This window comes from Papio anubis, chromosome 11 (assembly GCF_008728515.1).
Source record: "Papio anubis isolate 15944 chromosome 11, Panubis1.0, whole genome shotgun sequence".
In the NCBI taxonomy this organism is placed as follows: Eukaryota; Metazoa; Chordata; class Mammalia; order Primates; family Cercopithecidae; genus Papio; species Papio anubis.
The window spans coordinates 11,219,975-11,241,801 of NC_044986.1; the positions used below are offsets into that span (position 1 = coordinate 11,219,975).

At 47.0% G+C, this 21,827-nt stretch overlaps 1 protein-coding gene and 1 long non-coding RNA gene across 26 annotated transcripts in view; one reads left to right on the plus strand and one right to left on the minus strand.

Moving 5' to 3' along the window:
• Positions 1–21,827, minus strand: part of TACC2 (transforming acidic coiled-coil containing protein 2) — a 255,604-nt gene that overhangs the window by 184,794 nt on the left and 48,983 nt on the right. For all 25 annotated transcript variants that reach the window (XM_021943769.2, XM_021943767.2, XM_021943764.2 and 22 more), the window contains one exon: positions 19,052–19,164. In XM_021943769.2, the coding sequence (XP_021799461.2) occupies positions 19,052–19,164 (113 nt within the window). The remainder of the gene's footprint in view (positions 1–19,051; positions 19,165–21,827) is intronic.
• LOC116269406 lies at positions 15,486–21,818 on the plus strand. The gene is made up of 3 exons (XR_004176867.1): positions 15,486–15,562; positions 15,697–15,741; positions 21,738–21,818. It is a non-coding gene; the product is annotated as an uncharacterized LOC116269406 (long non-coding RNA).

Genomic DNA, 21,827 nt, shown 5'->3' on the forward strand with positions numbered 1-21,827 from the left:
TGCCTTAGTGCTCAACAGATGCCTTATGAGTGATGAGGTACTCCACTCTGGCTGGTGGGAACAGGAACTATTTCCAGCTTTGTGTGAGCTTTGAGGATTGCTCTTCCTAAACCTTTCAGGTGTTTTTTTGTTTTTTTTTTTTTTGAGACAGAGTCTTGCTCTGTCCCCCAGGCTGGAGTGCAGTGACACGATCTCGGCTCACTGCAACCTCCGATTCCCAGGTTCAAGCGTTTCTCCTGCCTCAGCTTCCTGAGTAGCTAGGACTACAGACGCATGCCAACACGCCTGGCTAATTTTTTTATTTTTAGTAGAGATAGGGGTTTCACCATATTGGCCAAGCTGGTCTCGAACTCCTGACCTTGTGATCCACCTGCCTCGGCCTCCCAAAGTGCTGGGATTATAGGTGTGAGGCACCGTGCCCGCCCAACCTTTCAGGTGTTCTGTACTTCACCTCAGAGGGTTTCCACACCTGCACATGCTTATCAGTACTTTGCCCATCTCTGGGGTTCTCTCTGTTCAGTCCTCTCTAGTATTCTGCCCTGGGAACTGCCGCTGTCTCGGGCTCCCCAGATACGCAGCTTCACTCGGCTCACTACAATCTCAGCTCACTACAATCTCTACCTCCCGATCTCGGCTCACTACAATCTCTGCCTCCCGGATTCACACCATTCTCCTGCCTCAGCCTCCCGAGTAGCTGGGACTACAGGCACCTGCCACCTCGCCCAGCTATTTTTTTGTATTTTTTGGTAGAGACTGGGTTTCACCGTGTTAGCCAGGATGGTTTCGATCTCCTGACCTCGTGATCCGCCAGAATTAAGACTGAGAGAAATAACAACAGGCTGGGCGCGGTGGCTCACGCCTGTAATCCCAGCACTTTGGAAGGCCGAGGCAGGCGGATCACAAGGTCAGGAGATTGAGACCATCCTGGCAAACACGGTGAAACCCCGTCTCCACTAAAAATACAAAAAATTAGCCAGGCGTGGTGGTGGGTGCCTGTAGTCCCAGCTATTCAGGAGGCTGAGGCAGGAGGATGGTGTGAACCTGGGAGGCAGAGCTTGCAGTGAGCCGAGATTGCACCATTACACTCCAGCCTGGGTGACAGAGTGAGATTCTGTCTCAAAAAAAAAAAAGAAAGAAAGAAAGAAATAACAACAACAACAAAAAAGCATCAGTGAACTGTGAGACAAATTCAAGTAACCAAATATATGTGTAGAGTCGCCACAGGAGGAGGGGAGATACAAAATATTTGAAGAACTGATGACTGAAAAATCTCCAAATATGATGTAAACTATGAACCAACATATTCAAGAATCTCAACTAATGCCAAGCATAAGAAACAGCAAAGGCCAGTGTTCAGGGCAGTGGTTCACACCTATAATCCCAGCACTTTGGGAGGCCAAGGCGGGTGGATCACTTGAGGTCAGGAGTTTGAGATCAGCCTGGCCAACATGGTGAAACCCCATCTGTACTAAAATACAAAAATTAGCTGGGTGTGGTGGCATGCGCCTGTAATCCCAGCTACTTGGGAGGCTGAGGCAGGAGAATTGTTTGAACCTGGAAGGCGGAGGTTGCAGTGAGCTGAGATCAGGCCACTGCACTCAGCCTGGGTGACAGAGTAAGACTCTGTCTAAAAAAAAAAAAAAGCCAGAAACAGTGAAAAACCTACACCAAGGCATATCATAACCAAACTGCTTCAAACCAGTGACAAAGTAAAAAATACTAAAACTAGCCAGAGAAGAAAAGAACAAAGGTAAGAATTTTGTTGGAAATAATGAAAGCCAGAATACAGAAGCAATATCTTTAAAGTGTTGAAAGAAAAAAACTGCCTACCTAGAACTCTTGGCCCAGACAAAATATTTTTCTAAACCAGGTGAAATAAAGATTTTTCCAGACATACAAAAGCTAAAATAACCCCTAGCAGACCGACATTTCAGGAAATGTTAAAGGAATACCTTCAAGCAGAAAGAAAAGAATACTAAATGTTACTCAGGATCTACACAACAGAATAAAGAACACCAGAAAATGTAACTATGCAAGTAAATACAGTCTCTTTTTCCTTATTACTTAAATCTCTTTTAAAAGATAATTGCCTGATTAAAGCACAAATAATATGTATTATGGGATGTGTAGCTTATGTAGAAAGACAAAATAGAACAAAGACTGAAACAGAAGAAATGGAAGCATATTGTTGTAAGCCTCTTCTAATATATGTAAAATGATATAATCATTTGAAAGTAGAATGTGAGATATTAAATATGTATATTGTACTTCTTAAAGCAACCACTAAAATAACACAAATAGTTGTAGTTAATGTAATAATCCAAAAGAAGGCAAAAAAGGAGGAAAAATGGAACAAGACTATAGATTTAAACCAACCACATTAATAATCACATTAAATGTGAATGTTACAAACACTCCAGTTAAAAGGTACAGATTTTCAGGCTGGGCACAGTGGCTTATGCCTGTAATCCCAACACTTTGGGAGGCCGAGGCAGGCAGATCACTTGAGGTCAGGAGTTTGAGACCAGTCTGGCCAACATGGTGAAACACCATCTCTACCAAAAATATAAAAATTAGGCTGAGCGCCGTGGCTCGCATCTGTAATCCCAGCACTTTGGGAGGCCAAGGCAGGTGGATCACATGGTCAGGAGTTCGAGACCACCCTGACAACATGGTGAAACCCCTTCTCTACTAAAAATACAAAAATTAGCTGGGTGTGGTGGTGCATGCCTATAATCCTAGCTACTCAGGAGGCTGAGGCACGAGAATCACTTGAACCTGGGAGGCAGAGGTTGCAGTGAGCCAAGATCATGCCACTGTACTCCAGCCTGGGCGACAGAGTGAGACTGTCTCAAAAAAAAAAACAAAAACAAAAATTAGCTGGGCATGGTGGTGAGGGTGCCTGTAATCCCAGCTGCCCGGGAGCTGAGGCAGGAGGGTAGCTTGAACCTGGGAGGTGGAGGCTGCAGTGAGCGAGATCACCTGCACTGGTGTGATACAGCAGCCCTGAGTGATAGTGAACCCTGTCTCAAAAAGGAGAAAAAGGTGTAGATTTTCAGAGTGCATTAATAAAACAAGATCAACTCTATGCTGCCTACAATATAGGTATTTAATTTTTAAAAGCAAATAGGCTAAATGTAAAAGAATGGAAGAAAGGAAGATGTACTATGCAAATAGGAATCAGGCTGTTGTCTGTATTATTTAACACAAAGAAGTAGATTTTGCAGGAAAAAATATTATAAGCATAAAGAGAGAATAATTTTATAATGATAAAGGATTCAATTTATCCATATAAATTCTAAAATTTTATACATTCTAAAATAAAGATTAAAAATTCTAAAATTTTTTATCTAATAACAGAGCTTCAAAACACAAGAAGCAAAAACTGGTAGAATTGAAAGGAGTAATGGACATATCCACAATTATAGTCTGGTATTTCCAAACCGCTCTCAATAATTGAACAAGTGGATAGAAAATCAGTGTGGATACAGATGATGTGAACAATGCTATAACCAACTTGACTTAATTAACACTTTTTAAACACTTTTTAAATACTATCCAATAATAGCAAAATAACATTTTTTTCAAGTACAGATGGAACATGTACAAGGGAGACCATATTCTGTGCATAAATTTGAGATGATTCAAATTATACAAAGTATCCTATCTGGCTACAATGAAATTAAATTAGAAGTCAATAACAGAAAGATATCTGGGGCCGGGCGCGGTGGCTCAAGCCTGTAATCCCAGCACTTTGGGAGGCCGAGACGGGCGGATCACGAGGTCAGGAGATCAAGACCATCCTGGCTAACCCGGTGAAACCCCGTCTCCACTAAAAAAATACAAAAAACTAGCCGGGCGATGTGGCGGGCGCCTGTAGTCCCAGCTACTTGGGAGGCTGAGGCAGGAGAATGGCGTAAACCCGGGAGGCGGAGCTTGCAGTGAGCTGAGATCCGGCCACTGCACTCCAACCTGGGTGACAGAGCGAGACTCCGTCTCAAAAAAAAAAATCTGTAAAATCCCCAACTATTTGGAAACAATAACACATCTCTGAATAGTCCATGAGTAAAAGAAGAAAGAAGGAAATTGTAAAGTATTTGAACAGAATGAAAATGAAAACAGAAATATCATAATTTGTGGGATGCAGTTAAAACAGGTCTCAGAGTGGCATTTATAGCACTAAAATGCCCATGTTTTAAAAAGGTCTCAAATCAATGATGCCAGCTTCTCACCTAATAAACTATAAAGACACCGGTCACACAACAATGTGATTATAACTGATACCACTTAATTGTACACTTAGAAATGGTTAGGATGGTAAATTTTATGTTCTGCCCTTTTACCACAATGAAAAACAATTTTAAAAATCAACAAGTGTCCGTGTATAAAAGAAGCCAGACAGCAAAGCATATATGCTGTTTGATTCCATTTATATGGAGTTCAAGAACTATCAAAACCTATCAATGGTGATAGAAGTCAGAATAGTTTTACTCTTGGAAAGGGGTATTGACTGGGAAGGAACAAGAGAGAACAATCTGGTATGATGAAAATGACCTAGATCTATAACTGGGTGTGATAATACAGGTGTATAGGAGTATAAGCATTCATCAAGCTCTCAAATTTAGACAACTCATGGTATGTATCTGATACCAATAAAAAAGGAATTAGAAAGAAACTATAGAGACACTAAAAAGAGAGTGATTCCCAAGAATATGGGAGGATGGAGGGAGGGGAATGGGTGGAATCTAAGGGGTTTTAAAGGCAGTGAAACTAATATAATGACGAATACATGACATCGTGCATTTGTCAAATCCATCAGAATGTACAAAACAAACTGAACTTTAATGTGAACGACAGTAAGTTCTCAATGTTGTCCAGTGGTTCTTACAAACTGCAACTTTGAGCAAACAGATATAGAGTAGGCTCTCCAATAATGTGGTTTTGTTCAATGTAGTTTCAGTATAATGAGAAAAAAACTGGTCTCATTATACGTCATTTCATTTAAAATTGCAGTTTCTAAGAACCTATTAATGAGACTGAGTGAGAACTTACTGTATAGACTTTAGTTAATAATAATAATGTATCAATATTGGCCCATTAATTGAAACAAATATACCATATTAATGGGAGGTGTTAATAATAGGGGAAACTGTATGAAGTAGGGAAGGGTGCATGGGAACTCTTTTGTACTAGCTACACAATTTTTTGGTAACCTAAAACTGTTCTGAAAATAGTCCAGTTGTTGTTGTTTTGTTTTGAGACGGAGTCTTGCTCTGTAGCCCAGGCTGGAGTGCAGTGGTGTGATCTCGGCTCACAGCAAGCTCCGCCTCCCAGGTTCACACCATTCTCCTGCCTCAGCCTCCCAAGTAGCTGGGACTACAAGCGCCCACCGCCACGCCCAGCTAATTTTATGTATTTTTAGTAGAGACGGGGTTTCACCATGTTTGCCAGGATGGTCTCGATGATCCACCCTTGACCTTGTGATCCACCCACCTCAGCCTCCCAAAGTGCTGGGATTACAGGCATGAGCCACCGCGCCCAGCCATATTATTTTGAAAGCGCATATACATATATATAAGTTATACACACACACACACACACACACACTTTTTGTTGTTGTTGTTTGAGACAGAGTCTCGCTCTGTAGCCCAAGCTGGAGTGCAGTGGCACGATCTCGGCTCACTCCAACCTCTCTGCCTCCTGGGTTCAAGCGATTCTCCTGTCTCGGCCTCCCAAGTAGCTGGGACCACAGGCATGCACCACCATGCCCAGCTAATTTTTGTATTTTTAGTAGAGACGGGGTCTCACCATGTTGGCCAGGCTGGTCTCAAACTCCTGACCTCAAGTGATCCACCTGCCTCGGCCTCCCACAGTGCTGGGGTTACAAGAGTAGGCCACCACGCCCGGCCACACACACACATTTCTATAGGGGTGTGTGTGTGTGTATATATTATGATATATATAATTTATATATTATATATTATTTGTATGTTATAATATATATGTATAGTATATAATTTGCATGTTTTTATAATATATATGCATACTTAATATACCACCTAACAAAATATAGCTATTTTACAGTCAATAAAGAAAGGAACTAGAAAAAAAACAGAAGAGTGTGAGGAAAACACTAACATTTTGAAAGCCCTTGTCCATCTATGGTAGGGGCATTGGTGATTTTTTCCTCCCCACTCTGCACTCTTCCCTGTGTTCCAAGTTGCTACAATAAACGGGTATTATCTCATAATGGAAAAATACTCCTCTTCCCCTGTTGTTTAAAGCCTCAAATGCTCTATTGAAACCAGAGGAGCAGAAAACAAGACACACACCTAATTCAGCACATGATCTTCCTTTTCAGCCAGTGTCGAAAGTCAGGAGCTCCCTCCTCCTCTCCCTCCCACTCTCCTCTCTGTGTTTACTTCCTGCCAAAGATAAATAATGAGTCAGAAGCAGGACGAGGAGGGGCGGAGGCCGCTCTCGGCTCTGCCGGACACACCCTGGCTGGGCAGGAGCCTGGGAATTGATCTCAGCGTCCACCCAAGCTTGGAAGGAACAGAGCAGGCCGCCTGGGAAACACAGGGCTCGGTCCCTAACAGCTGGCCCCGGCCGATGCGCAAAACACAGCTCAGATCTTTCTGATTTTTCTTTTTTCTGCTAAGAACTGACCCTGTTTATAGGAAAATTAAATGTTAAGGATTGACCAAGGTTCACTTTCTAATTATGGAGACCAGAACACAAATACCTGAAGACACCTGTAGGCCGGGCACGGTGACTCACGCCTGTAATCGCAGCACTTTGGGAGGCGGAGGCGGGCGGATCACAAGATCAGGAGATCGAGACCACCCTGGCTAACACAGTGAACCCCCGTCTCTACTAAAAAATACAAAAAACTAGCCGGGCGTGGTGGCGGGCGCCTGTAGTCCCAGCTGCTCGGGAGGCTGAGGCAGGAGAATGGCGTGAGCCCGGGAGGCGGAGCTTGTGGTGATCTGAGATGACGCCACTGCACTCCAGCCTGGGCAACAGAGCAAGACTCCGTCTCAGAAAAAAAAGAAAAAAGAAAAGAAAAAGACACCTGTGAGAGTTAGTTACGAGTCTGCGTTTCAGGTGAATCAAACCAGCCGGGGTTCTAGTCCCTACCCTGCCACTTTCTGTGTGACCCAAAACAATTTCCTTAACTTCTCTGAGCCCTGTTTTCCTCATATGGCCCCCCTGGGTCATCTACAGCTATCCACACAGAGCTGCCAGGTGAGGTGATGTGTGTAACCCTAGGCCCAACGCCCAGCCTGCAGCAGACCGATTCCACAAATGGCAGTGAAAGGGAAGAGTAAGAAACATCCTGGTCTTCCATTTAAAGCCCATTTAGTTCATTTTTTCAAACCATGTTTCTAAACCCTTCCCCATAGCTGCTGCTATCCACACCAAAGATATGTTTGTTCTAACTAGGAGTTTGTCTTCTGAAAAAGCCAAGAGGTTGAGCTTAATATTATGCTACACCTCCTATCTCCCAGATGTAAAGAAGCTCTGGGCCAGGGGCAGTGGCTCACGCCTGTAATCCTAGCACTTAGGAGGCTGAGGCAGGTGGATCACCTGAGGTCGGGAGTTCGAGACCAGCCTGACCAATATGGAGAAACCCTGTCTCTACTAAAAAATTAAAAAAAAAAAAAAAAAAAATCAGCCGGATGTGGTGGTTCATGCCTGTAATCCCAGCTACTCAGGAGGCTGAGGCAGGAGAATTGTTTGAACCTGGGAGGCAGAGGTTGTGATGAACCAAGATCACGCCATTGCACTCCAGCCTGGGCAACAAGAGTGAAACTCTACCTCAAAAAAAATAAATAAATAAATAAATAATAAAAGGCAGCAGCAGCTCTGAAATGTCGTAAAGTCTATGTGTCTAGTCCTTCTTAAATTCTGTTTCCTGTGGATCTACAATAAGGACAGCTGTTCTCTGCCTGGGACTGTCTTTTCCCCATAATCCTCTACTTCTACTCAGTTTTGAAGACCCAGCCCCAAGAAACCTCCCCTGGAGACCTCTCCTGGTTCTCCCCAGCAGAGCCAGCACCTATCTCCCTGCCCCTGTGCTCCCAGAGACCCCCACTTAGGGCATTTAGCTTGTTCTAGAATTATTCATTTGCATGCCTTTCTCTAGACTGGACTGGACATCTTGCTCATCTTTGTACCTCTAGTCCAGCCCAGAGCTTGACCTATAGTGGGTAGTGGGCCCATGTTTATTAAATGGAATAAGACACCTGCCCCCCAAAAAAGACTGGGGTGCTAAGGAGCTGGGCATGGAGCAGGAAATGAGCTGTCCCTGAAGCAGAAAGGAGAACTCTGCTTTTCTCTCAGAGATGCCAGGCCCTCCTGGGATTCCCCCAGCACAAGCCCGAGTCTGTGATGGTCAGCACTTTGTCCTGCCAGCTTCACCTGGCGCCTGTAAGATTTCCTCCTGGAGCCCAGGTCTGTGGCCATGGAACTTGGCAGACACACCTGAGCCTACTGTTTTGCACATCTCAGCACATGATCCTACCTGCCCAGTTGCTCAAGCCAAAGCTTCAGGAATCTTCCTCCATTCTTTTCTCCATCTTTCTTTTTTTTTTTTTTTTTTTTTTTTTGAGATGGAGTCTCTATCGCCCAGGCTGGAGTACAGTGGAGTGATTTTGGCTCACTGCAACCTCCTCCTCCTGGGTTCAAGTGATTCTCCTGCCTCAGCCTCCCAAGTAGCTAAGACTACAGGCATGCGCCACTACGCCAGGCTAATTTCTGTGTTTTTAGTAGAGACGGGGTTTCACCATGTTGGCCAGGCTGGTCTCAAACTCCTGACCTCAGGTGATCCGCCCACCTTGGCCTCCCAAAGTGCTGGGATTATAGGTGTGAGCCACCACACCTGGCTTCTTTTCTCCTCCTTTCTAAAGCCAATCTATCAGCAAGTCCTGGCATCTCTAGCTCCAAAATATCCAAAACATGGAAAGCTGCTCACATTTTCTCTGCCTTCACTGGTTATCATCTCAGTCCATGCACTCTCAGTGGGCCAAGACTATCCCCAGGTGGGGTGAAAATTGGTTGTTGAGAGGTGAAAAGAGCCTTAGATATTACAATAGTCTGTGGCCTCAAAGGCCATAGCACAGAAACATATACAGCATTCCTGTGGTACTGAACTTTCTCGGAGAGGGAAGGGCAATGGGGAATAAATGTCTCTAAGTTCCTTGCAGGCAGCCAGGAGTGAGTGCCAATAAAAACAAGCTTGAGAAACTCTGCCCTACTTCCAGGTACTACCACATTTTGCCTGGGGCTTTGCCTGGGGCTCTACCTGGGCCCCTTCTTTGACCACCTGGTCCCAGTCTTGCTTGCATCCTCAGCACCAGAAGGAAATCCAAGTTCCTCACCACGGCCTTTAGGGTCCAGGCTTAACTGATCAGGCCCCTGCCCACTTGGCCATCTCTCACTGCCTCAATGGTCACCGTTCCTCTAAAGCATTCTTTAGAGGATTCTAAAGAATTCTTCCTCCTTAAGCCCTTTGCAAGGCCTGTCCCTCCACCTGGAATGCCTGGTCCCCTAGGTCTTCCATGTCTGCCTCCTTTTTGTCATTCCAGACTCAATTCCTATATCACCTCCTTCTCTGGCCATCTAATCTAGTGATTCTCAAACCTTAGGGGTGCCAGAATCCCTGGGCTCGTTAAAACACACATCACTGGGCCCCACCCTGAGTTTCTGGTTCAGTGAGTGGGAGTGGGGTCAAAGTTTTGCATTTCTAACAAATCCCCAGGTGATGCTGGGGCCACCGGGTCAGACACCCCACTTTGAGAACGACAGATCTAATCTAAAGCAGCCACTTTCCCTGTTACCCTCTAGCTTGACACCCCGCTGGGCATCTTTCAGAGCCTCCATACCACCCAAAAGTGTCTCTGTTCTATTTGTTTCCTTGCTCGAAGTCTAACTCCTCAACTACAGTGTATTTATCCATCCGAGCAGACCCCCCTTGGTGCGTGATGCCAGCTGCATCCTCACCACCTAGCAGCAGGCACAGAATGGGTGCCCAAAAATACTTGTTGGAAAAAAAAAAAATAGAGGAGCGAATGGGAGAGGGGGCAATGAGTCTATGCGAATTATCCAAAGTGCAAACAAAAGTTAGCTATCCTTGTTGGCCTGGGGGTAAACCCTGGTCAGTGTCTCCCAAACTTGCTTTCTCATGAGAATTTCATGGGATTCTTATTACAAACACAGATGTAGGGGTCTTATCCCAAAGCTGCTGGCTCACTCTTCAAGGGGGCAGGAGGGTGTTCAGGACATGGGTACTTTAACTGATATCCCAGACAATTCTGATAAAGTGGTCCTGGTAATGGCTCACCATTCCTTAAATTTCTCTGCTCAGAAGAATCACCTGGGCTGCTTATTAAAAACACAGGTGGAGGCCAGGCGTGGTGGCTCATGCCTGTAATCCCAGCACTTTGGGAGGCCGAGGCGGGTGGATCACAAGGTCAGGAGTGCGACACTAGCCTGACCAACATGGTGAAACCCCGTCTCTACTAAAAATACAAAAAAAAAAAAAAAATTAGCCGGGCGTGGTGGCGGGCGCCTGTAATCCCAGCTACTCAGGAGGCTGAGGCAGGAGAATGGCTTGAACCCGGAAGGTAGAGGTTGCAGTGAGCCGAGATCGCGCCACTGCACTCCATCATGGACACCAAGAACAAAACTCTGTCTCAAAAAACAAAAGAAAAACAACAACAACAACAACAACAAAAACAGACGGGGCTGGGCACAGTGGCTCATGGATGACCTAGCTCCCGCTTTACATCTCCCAGTGTTTAATGTTGGATCTTTCTTTTGGGTTCTTGGTCCAGAACCTTAGCATCTTCTTGTCAATTGAAGAATCATGAGGTTCATAAACTTGGGGAGGAAAGCTTATTTCTTATAAAGAGTTGAAGCTGGCCGGGCGTGGTGGCTCATGCCTGTAAATCCCAGCACTTTGGGAGGCCAAGGCGGGTGGATCAGAAGGTCAGGAGATCGAGACTATCCTGGCCAACATGGTGAAACCCCGTCTTTACTAAAAATACAAAAATTAGCTGGGCATGGTGCCACGCACCTGTAGTCCCAGCTACTTGAGAGGCTGAGGCAGGAGAATCGCTTGAACCCGGGAGGTGGAGGCTGCAGTGAGCCAAGGTCGCGCCACCGCACTCCAGTCTAGCGACATAGTGAGACTCTGTCTCTAAATAAATAAATAAATAATAAAGGGTTGCAGCCTGCAGGCTGGCCATCCATCCCTCAGGCTGGGAAGTGACGGAAGCGCTTTCGCACTTTGCAGCAGAAGCCGAAGCAGGCACTCGAGGTAGGGAAGCTTGAGACAAGAATTTATGCTGAACAGGCTGTCTAAGTAGACACATTCAACAGATTATAGGAGGAGCTATGAGTATTCATGAAGAGGGGCGTGCATTCATAGTAAGCAAACAGACATGTTACACCCCACGCTTACTTTGAGGTGGAGACAACATTTAAATGCATTAAAATTAGGCTCTATACATTAAAAGGTGACACAGAGGGCGTGAAGGCACTCAGGGAGCCGAACCACTCCATGGCGGGTGGTCTCTTATGTGGAAGGAATGCTGGTCAACTGTTGTGTCAAAACCAAAAAAGGGAAGGAGATCTGGTTGAAACCAGTGGTGGAACAAGTCTTTCAAAAGGGCTGGTTTGCTAGTTTCTGTTGAACCCTTAGGAAAGAAAGTCTAACATCGGCTAGTGAGTGAGCGGGTATGGGAAGGCTGTCTGATCTCCATCCTGTCAGGGTTCCAAACTCAGTTTTTTGTTGTTGTTGTTGTTGTTGTTTTGTTTTGTTTTGAAACGGAGTTTCACTCTTGTTGCCCAGGCTGGAGTGCAATAGCGTGATCTTGGCTCACCCCAACCTCCACCTCCTGGGTTCAAGAGATTCTCCTGCCTCAGCCTCCCAAGTAGCTGGGATTACAGGCACCTGCCACCACACCCGGCTAATTTTTTATTTTTTTTATTATTATTTTTTTTTTAGTAGAGACAGTGTTTCTCTATATTGGTCAGGCTGGTCTTGAACTCCCAACCTCAGGTGATCTGCCTGCCTCGGCCTCTCAAAGTGCTGGATTACAGGCGTGAACCACCGCGCCCGGCCAAACTTAGTTTTTAAGGCTTCTTTAGGATCCCTTTGGCCGAGAGGGAGTCTGTTCAGCCAGATGGAGGGCTTAGGATTTTCCTTTTCTTTGACTCCACCTCTTCTGCCCACACCCAGGTAGTCACCGGGTTCTGCGGGTTCCCCCTTGGGATTCCTTCCAGCCACTATTCCTCTACTGCAAGAATATCCCCTAGTGCCCCTTCCAGCCTCTACTCCTCCAGTGCACCAGTCAGTGCCCCTACCTTTATCTTTAGAACACTTTCCTGGTATGCATAAGCCCTTGTTTATTTTATTTTGTTTTATTTTTAATTTAATTTAATTTTATTTTTGAGACACAGTCTCACTCTTGTCGCCCAGCTGAAGTGCAGTGGCATGATCTCAGCTCACTGCAACATCTGCCTCCCAGGTTCAAGGTATTCTCCTGCCTTAGCCTCTCCAGTAGCTGGGACTACAGGTGTGTGCCACCACGCCCGGCTAATTTTTGTATTTTTAGTAGAGACAGAGTTTCACCAGGTTGACCTGGCTGGTCTCAAACTCTTGACCTCACGTGATCCACCCGCCTTGGCCTCCCAAAGTGCTGGGATTAAAGGTGTGAGTCACTGTGCCCAGCGCTTGTTTAAAAGCATACAAACCACAAAGCACTTCCTTAGCTTCCTGTTAACTTCAGGATAAAATCTCAACTCTCACCTGACTGACAGATTCTCCTCAAGGTGGCGCCACTCTTCATATCTTGTTTTCAGTGAACGTCACCACCTCGGTCTGCACTCACTTCCTGCTCAGCCCTAAAGAGGTCCAGTTCAGGAATTCTGCCCCTACCTGGAATGACCTCTAGAGCCTGCCCTTTTCACTCTAGCTCCCTCCAGCCCTGCCAGGAGACCCTCCTTGTCCACTCCAGCTCTCAGGGAAGGCTTCTTCTGAGCCCCAACAGCACTGGGCTGAGGTGGTCACACAGCTGCGTGGCAGAAAGGAGCAGTCTTCATTGTGTGGTCCCTGGACCAGCAGCACTAATACCTGGGAACTTGTTGGAAATGCTCCTTCCCGCCTGGGCGCAGTGGCTGACACCTGTAATCCCAGCATTTTGGGAGGCCTAGGCAGGTGGATCACTTGAGGTCAGGAGTTCGAGACCAGCCTGGCCAACATGGTGAAACCCTGTCTCTACTAAAAATACAAAAATTAGCTAGGCATGGTGGTAAGCAGCTGTAATCCCAGCAACTTGGGAGGCTGAGGCAGGAGATTTGCTAGAATCCAGGAGGCAGAGGTCGCAGTGAGCTGAGATCACACCATTGCGCTCCAGCCTGGGAGACAAGAGCGAAACTCCGTCTCAAAAAAAGAAAAAGGAAAAGAAATGCCCCTTCCCAGGCCTCACCACAGACCTGCTGTATCAGACTCTCTGGAGGCGAGGCCTAGCAATCTGTGTCTTTATCAGCCTTACAGGTGATCTTGGTGCCCACTCAAGTTTGAGAACCATCAGATAACAGCTAAAACTCCACTCTCCTTCATTCAGTGACAAAGTGAGACAGGGTATGGACGAGACTTGGCCCCTACCAGGACTCTACCAGACCTTGCATACCCCATCTGGTGCCATCCCCGCTGTCCAAGAGACCTTGAAGAAGCTAAGGTTAGCAGCATTCCACCATCATCTTACTCAAGGGAATTAACTCTATTGTCCGCATATGCACAAGTCCAGAAGAATCACCCATCTTCACCCATTGGCTCATTATAATACTAAAATTCCCACCCAGATGGGGCTTATCTGCCATTTTTGGGGTTTTGTTTTGTTTTATAAACTTTTATTTTAAGTTCAAGGGCACAAATGCAGGTTTGTTACATAGGTGAACTCGTGTCATGGGGGTGTGTTGTACAGATTATTTCATCACCCAGGTATTAAGCCTAGTACCCATTAGTTATTTTTCCTGATCCTGTCCCTCCTCCCTCCAATAGGCCCCAGTATGTGTTGTTCCCCTCTATGTGTCCGTGTGTTCTCATCAGTTAGCTCCCACTTATAAGTGAGAACATGCAGTGTTTGGTTTTCTGTTCCTGTGTTAGTTTACTAAGGATAATGACCTCCAGCTCCATCCATGTCCCTGCAAAAGACATGATCTCGTTCTTTTTTATGGCTCCATATCTGCCATTTTTTGATCATGCAATACATGACCTAATACGTTCTTTCGCTGTGCCTGTGCACCCTGTGCTCTACCCCACACATGTAACGACGTTCCCATACCTCATGCTTATTCATGCCATGTCACTTTTTTTTTTTTTTTTTTTTCTGGAGACAGAGTCTGGCTCTGTCACCCAGGCTGGAGTGCAGTGGTGCGATCTCAGCTCACTGCAACCTCCACCTCCCAGGTTCAAGCAATTCTCCTGCCTCAGCCTCCGGAGAGTCTGGGACTACAGGCATATGCCACCACGCCCAGCTAAATTTTTGTATTTTAGTAGAGACAGGGTTTCACCGTGTTGCCCAGACTGGTCTCAAACTCCTAAACTCAGGCAATCCGCCCACCTCGGCCTCCCAAAGTGCTGGGATTACAGATGTGAGTGACCACGCCCAGTCCACCCTTCTTGAAACACCAAAAAGACCTGTCCTGGGGGAGCCAGTTGGAGAATTCTGCTCGGGCGTTATCTCCCTTGTGTTCAAACATAAGCCCCTCACAAAGCCTTGTTTGGGAAATTTGCTTGGTCTTGTGTCAATTACCATTGCCTGGGAGCCTAAGCACTGTGGTCAGTAACCAAAGGTGCCAGGAATTCAGCTAGGAATCACTGAAGGTCACTCCCTGCCTGATTCTCACTCCCTGAGAAAAGCCAATCATCTTGAAACACTGCCCTTAGCCTTTTTTGGAAGAAGGAGCAAGTATGACATGGAAGCACAGGAAATGGCCAATGTCCAATGATTTTTGACCTACCTAAACGGTAATTTCCTTGGTATAACCTAATATTAATAGCTCCATTATCTGGCAAAAAGTTGTATGACAAAATTGGTTGTGTCTTAAGGATCTAAAAGGAGAAAGCTGCTCAGTCCCTGGTTGGTGATATCCAAGGAGGGCGGACCAGGGACCAGTCCAGACTGGGCATCAGCCGTACTGGTACCTCAGCTGTACTGGTGTGGAGTCTACTGAGCAGAAAGAGATGCTACTGGGGTTGGGCTTCACCCTAGGAGGCTGGGATCATTCTTCCTCAAGAACCCAGGGACCTGTGCAGGGATGGTCATCAGGGAGGCAACTCCCAGACTCCGGGCGGTTGAACTACGCTGGGTTAAGTTACAACAGCGCCACCACGTGGCAACCGGAAAGCAAGGCAGTTGAACTGATGGGACCCCGCATTCTTCCTATTGAAGAACTTACCTGCTCTGGGGATGAGTAAACCCCATGTTCTAGCATAATTCAGAGACGGGGAAGAGCCTCGAGGAGAAACAATGGACTTTCTACCTCTAAGGTAGATTACATCATGCTCCAAGCCTCAGTTTCCTCATATGTAGAGTGGAGATAATGCCTGGGCAGAGGGGCAATCTTTGGAAATATTCACATATGCATTCTCTCTATATTCTTCCCTTACTCCATGCCCAGCAGGTGGCCACTGCAGCGTTTTTCCAAGTAGAAAACAGAGAGTTGCAGGTGAATGGCTCTTCCCACCTTTTTTAAAAACTTACATCCTTTGAAGAGAAAATGCTGGTTGTTCAATGAGGCCAAGGGACAGATGCCTCAAGGCCAATGCACCTGAGAGTGGAGAGAAAGGGCCCTGAACATTGGGGAACCTCTGAGAGTCCCTCTCTACTTCCAGACCATGTCCTCGGGTTCAGAGGGGAAATGAGCAGGGAGGTTGCTCAAGAAAGTGGCCATGGGGCTCCCAAAGCCTCACCAAAGATTTCCTCCTGCCTACGGTGGCGGAGAAGCAGCACAGTCCCTCGGCCGGAGGGGCAGTGTGGTCACTGGCATCACAGGGAAGGTTCTGGGGTTGGGGAGGGAATGGATGATGGCCTCAATGCACCAGGCTCTGGAGAGGGGAGTCCCAAGGATGGCTGCCCTGGGTGATATGGTTTGGCTGTGTCCCCACCCAAATCTCATCTTGAATTCCCAAGTGTTGCGGGAGGGACCTGGGGGGAGGTGATTGAATCATGGGGGCAGGTCTTTCCTGTGCTGTTCTTGTGATAGTGAGTGGGTCTCACGAGATCTGATGGTTTTAAAAACAGGAGTTTCCCTGCACAAGCTCTATTCTCTTTGCCCGCTGCCATCCACATAAGATGTGACTTACTCCTCCTTGCCTTCTGCCATGATTGGGAGGCTTCCCCAGCCATGTAGAACTGTGAGTTCTTCATTAAGCCTCTTTTCTTTGTAAATTGCCCAGTCTTGGGTATGTCTTTACCAGCAGTGTGAAAACAGACTAATACACTGGGCATACCCACCAGCCCGGCAGAGTAAGGACTCAGGATCAGAACTGAATAGGTTTTTAAAAAATGCAATGATCTATTGCACACACAGAGCATTTGGCATAGGGTCTGGCACCAATATGCGAAATGAACGATAAATACTCTTTATCCTTGTTGGTGACACCAAGGACGGGTAACTCACTGAAACTGCACACAGGAGCCCTGCTCAGTCAGGAGCGATGGACTCACTGTCAGCCCTTGCAGAGTAGGAAGGCCTGTTCCTTCTCGATAGATGATTTCTGAGTTAGTACAGGGCCCTGCACTATAGACACACACACATTTATGGAGGAGAATCATGTTTTCAATTGTGAACAGGAAGCTGCTTTTTTGAGTGTGCTCTTGGAAGGCACCTCGGGTTTTTTTTGGTTTTTTTTTTTTTTTGAGATGGAGTCTCACTCTGTCGCCCAGGCTGGAGTGCAATGGTGAGATCTCAGCTCACTGCAACCTCCCCCTCCCGAGTCAAGCGATTCTCCTGCCTCAGCCTCCTGGGTAGCTGGGACTACAGGCGCACGCCATCACACCTGGTTAATTTATGTATTTTCAGTAGAGACGGGGTTTCACCATGTTGGCCAGGGTGGTCTGGATCTCCTGACCTCGTGATCCACCCGCCTCAGCCTGCCAAAGTACTGGGATTACAGGCACCTCTTTTATGCTCAATTTGCATGCCAATGAGAGGCAATTCTTCAAGGGAAAAATAATAATCGACTAAAGCCGGGGAACAAGCAAGAAAAGACATTTGAGCTGCTGCTACTCTTCAGTCCAGCTGTGACACAGGCCTCGAGCAATTCCCAGGCTTCTTAGGAGATCCCGGGACCTCACCAAGAGGGAAAGAGAAGAGCTGGACCCTGGGCCTTAGCCAGAGTGGCTTCACTTGTGTGGGATTCCAGAAAAGACAAATCCATTCACTAGTTTCATAGTCATCCACAGCCAAGTTAGAGGTCTCAGTAGAATCAAAGACTGAAACCTTTGTCCTGTGACCCTGATGAAAAGTTCATGGAAATGGAACAGCCACGGGGGTCTGGGGAGGTACAGGAGGCACCATCTTCAGCAGAGAATACAGACCAAAGGTGCTGTTCGAGGCATCATTCTGATTCCCTCAGCAAAAAACACTCTGCCCCATCTGATTGCCATTTCCCTAAAGAAATCCAAAGCTCCTGCCAAGATGCCCCAACTACTTCCTCTGGAAAGCCACATAGCCCAAGCCACCCAGAAAACGATGCCCCAGGCATGGAAATTCCTGCCACCAGGGGTTGCTCTTATTTACCCAAAGCAAAAAAAAAAAAAAAAAAAAAAAAGTCACTTTGAGTCTCAAGGTTTTGCAAAGCTGTGAAGTAGCATGTGAGCCAAAGCTTCATTGTCTATGACAGGGGCCTATCATTCAATTTGGCATTTTTGTTCCATAGAGTTCCTGTTCATTTGTTTCCCTTAGGGCCCGTCATGGTAGACTCCTGGGAGCTGGGTTCCAATTGTTCAGGGTTTTTCTGACCAAATTCACAGCCTGTTTGTGAGTTGAACCCACAAGCAGTTATTAAGTGCCCCCAGCGTGCCTGGCCGGTGTCCATGCTGGACACCAGGTGCTCGAGTCTGCTGGACTACTGCTTGCATCCCCTAAAACTATGAGTGTGGGGCCAAAAGGGGAGAGGCCCAGGAGAGAGCCCCGGCAGGGAGCCCTAGGGCCTGGCTGTGGCTCTTAACAAGAGTCAGTGACCAGCCAGGCATGGTGGTTCACGCCTATAATCTAGCACTTTGGGAAGCTGAGGTGGGTGGATCACCTAAGGTCAGGAGTTAGAGACCAGCCTGGCCAATATGGTGAAATCCCGTCTCTACTAAAAATACAAGAAATGGCTGGGCATGCTGGCGGACGCCTGTAATCCCAGCTACTCGAAAGGCTGAAGCAGGAGAATCACTTGAACCCAGGAGGCAGAGGTTGCAGTGAGCCGAGACCGTGCCACTGCACTCCAGCCTGGATGAGACTCCATCTCAAAAAAAAAAGGCAGTGACCGATGGGCCACCACATCCCACTGCCACAGTTGGTTTCTGAGATTCATCCACCAGCCTCCCTGGGACGAAGGGCTTGGGTGGCTTTGGTAATTGTGTTCTCATCCTCTGTTTCATGGTCCAGTGCCCGCAACAGCCACCACACTGGGATACAGACTCCACTTAGCCACAGATTAGATACTGATAAAGCCCTGGGAACCCTTGATGTTTTCCATTTTAAGTTCTGACAATGAAGATACTCTGGAGTGTGGCTGGAATGGAAGTCCATAATTACTAATTTCATCTTTGGGCAGGAAATCAGGATGAACTTTTCAATCATGCAGGCCTAGCCAGTCACAGAGAGGTCTGTGAACCACTGCTTGGAACGTCTCACTACTGGGGACGATATCATGGGTTTAAGCGTCCAGTTTCCAAAGCAAATGGGGCAAAGCTAATGCTGGAGCAGGCAATGAGCAGGGCAGGCCTTGGGTTGCATCAGTCCTCCAGAGCTGGCCTCCTACCTGGATGCGTCTCTGTGGTCAGGGCTTCCGGGCGTGTCCTGCTGCTTCCTTTTTATATTCTGACTGTTCCCCGGTGGCTGTGTGGACCTTGGAGTCTGAGCTGATGAAGTCCTCTGAGCCAGGAGAAAGAGAAATTGGAAAGGAAATCAGATAGGAGTCTCTGAAAACAGAAAAACATTTATCAACAGAGCCCCCACCACAGCATTCAAGATAAGGTCGTTCACTTGCTCTGCCATCCAACGAAGCACCTACTATGTGTGGCACTGAGCTAGGCCTTGAGGATATATAGGGAGCAAAGCAAAGGTGGCTGCTGCTCTCATCCAGTGGGGAAGATACAAAGTCAAACAAGCAGTAGCAGTTCCAACTGAATGCTTTAGTAGAAAACCAAAACTGGGGACACCTACCACACTTTGGGGTCACTAGATCTCTAGGAGACGTGGAGCCATTTAAACTAAGACTTGAAAGTGTCCAATTTGTTTGTGGCACTCCTGAGATGAAAACACACTTTCCTCCCTCCACACCAATGGCTTCACATACCAGAATTCAGCTGGAAACCTAGGGAAAAAAACTAACTGGAAGAAGAAAATGATGAACCCTTAGAAATCCGGACCCAACCACTTGGGATCCTAACCCCTCTGAGAGTTGGCCACCTTTTCTTTTACTCCAGGATAAGCTTGTCCACTGGTTAGTGGATTTGTTGTTGTTGTTTTTATAAACCATATTCCTACAGACTAGTTGATTTTTTAAAACCAGGATGCAAAAATATAAGGCTTAGTCAAAACTTTAAATCATAGGACAGAAATGAGATTAAAAAAAAAAACCAAACCTCATTTAAATGATGCTATTTTTGTGTAATATAAAAATCAGAAGAAGGGGAAGGGCTTCTGTAAGCCCCAAGCCATATTTCCCAAAGCAGTGACTGTCTTTCATTTTGTTTCCCCAGCCGTGACCCTGTGCCCCCACCCCAAACAACATGCACCCCTCGTTCTGGGATGAGGTCTGCCTTCTTTTAAGAACAGTTCCACCCATACCCTCCATCCCTGAGGTTCTCATGGAAAATGCCAGTCATAGTGCCCCATGTCCCTGCCCACTGGAGTGTACATGAGACTCAGGCCAAGCCAAGACCTTCTATGGGATTCCCTGAAGAACCAGGGCAGTTCTGGTGGGGGCGTTCTATAGAAGGTGAGTGCGGGAGTCACCTGCAGCCTAGCTTCCAGCTGTGGTGGAAGAAGCCGCCACAGCAAGAGACAGCAGAGCCTGCAGGCAGAGAAAAGTTGAGATGCCAGGCAGAGGGAGCAGCCCCGCTGGGGCCAAAGCCTCATTCTGCCCTAGCCATCTGGGGGCTCTATGATGAGGCTGCATGCATTGCCCTTTTCACCTTAGTGGGTACAAGCTGAATTTCTGTCACTAGCAACTAAAAGTGCATTCCCCGGTCCACCTCTCATCCAGATAAGCTGCACCAGATCAGCTTGGAGGAAAACAAAGTATTCCCTGGTCAAACACCTTTGACAAGTGCTACATAATATATGCCTCTTTTAGAAATTCACAACGCACATTAACATAGTCAAGATTCTGAGTTCTACAGCAGAATAACTTACCGAATTTTAACTCAGAGTTCGCCAGAATTTCTTGACCACAGGACTCTTTGTTAATGTACCACAGTTTAACATCTTATAGAACTCGTGTTACGGGGAACACACATTTGAAGACAGCACAAGACCTCATTTCTTTCTAGCTTGCTTAAATCTAGCAGATAGTGCAAATCTGTAGGACAGACATTCCCTAGCCCATGGGCACCTTTGTGAAAATCGAAAGGTGGCACTCTTCTGGGCCAAATGCATGGCCTGGAAGCAGACAATGCCATTGTGTGAATTAGAAACAGCTTCCCGGGCCGGGCGCGGTGGCTCAAGCCTGTAATCCCAGCACTTTGGGAGGCCGAGACGGGCGGATCACGAGGTCAGGAGATCGAGACCATCCTGGCTAACACAGTGAAACCCCGTCTCTACTAAAAAAAATACAAAAAATTAGCCGGGCGAGGTGGTGGTCGCCTGTAGTCCCAGCTACTCGGGAGGCTGAGGCAGGAGAATGGCATAAACCCGGGAGGCGGAGCTTGCAGTGAGCTGAGATCCGGCCACAGCACTCCAGCCTGGGCGACAGAGCGAGACTCCGTCTCAAAAAAAAAAAAAAAAGAAACAGCTTCCCCAGCCAGGTGCGGTGGCTCATGCGTGCGATCCCAGCACTTTGGGAAGCAGAGGTGGGAAGACTACTTGAGCCCAGGAGTTCAAGACCAGCCTGGACAACATGGTGAAACCCATCTCTACAAAACAGAAACAGAAACAAACAGGGGAAAGGAAAAGAAAGGAAGAGGGAGGAGGGAGGAAAGGAGAGAGGGAAGGAGGGAAGGAGGGAGGGAAGGAGGGAGGGAGGGAGGGAGGAAGGGGAGGTGAAAAAAATAAGGCTCCTTTCCTCCCCTTACATTGCTCACGGTCTAGGGAGACTGACCCCAGTCCCATGGCTGCAGGGGTGTGACCACAGAGGGCACCCAAGGAGGATAGTAGGTATGGCTTCTGCCTGGAGGTGAAGCAGACAGCCCCCAAGGTCCCCCAGGAAGGGAGGGTTCCCACCCATCAAACTCTACCAACCTCTAGCCTATGGATTTTGTAAATTAATCTTGGCATTTCTGCAGGATGGATATGTGAAAGCAAATCATCTGCCTAGTCTGTACCTGGAGACTTCTTGAGACCGTCAGACTTGTTGGATGGGCTGTAGTCTTTGA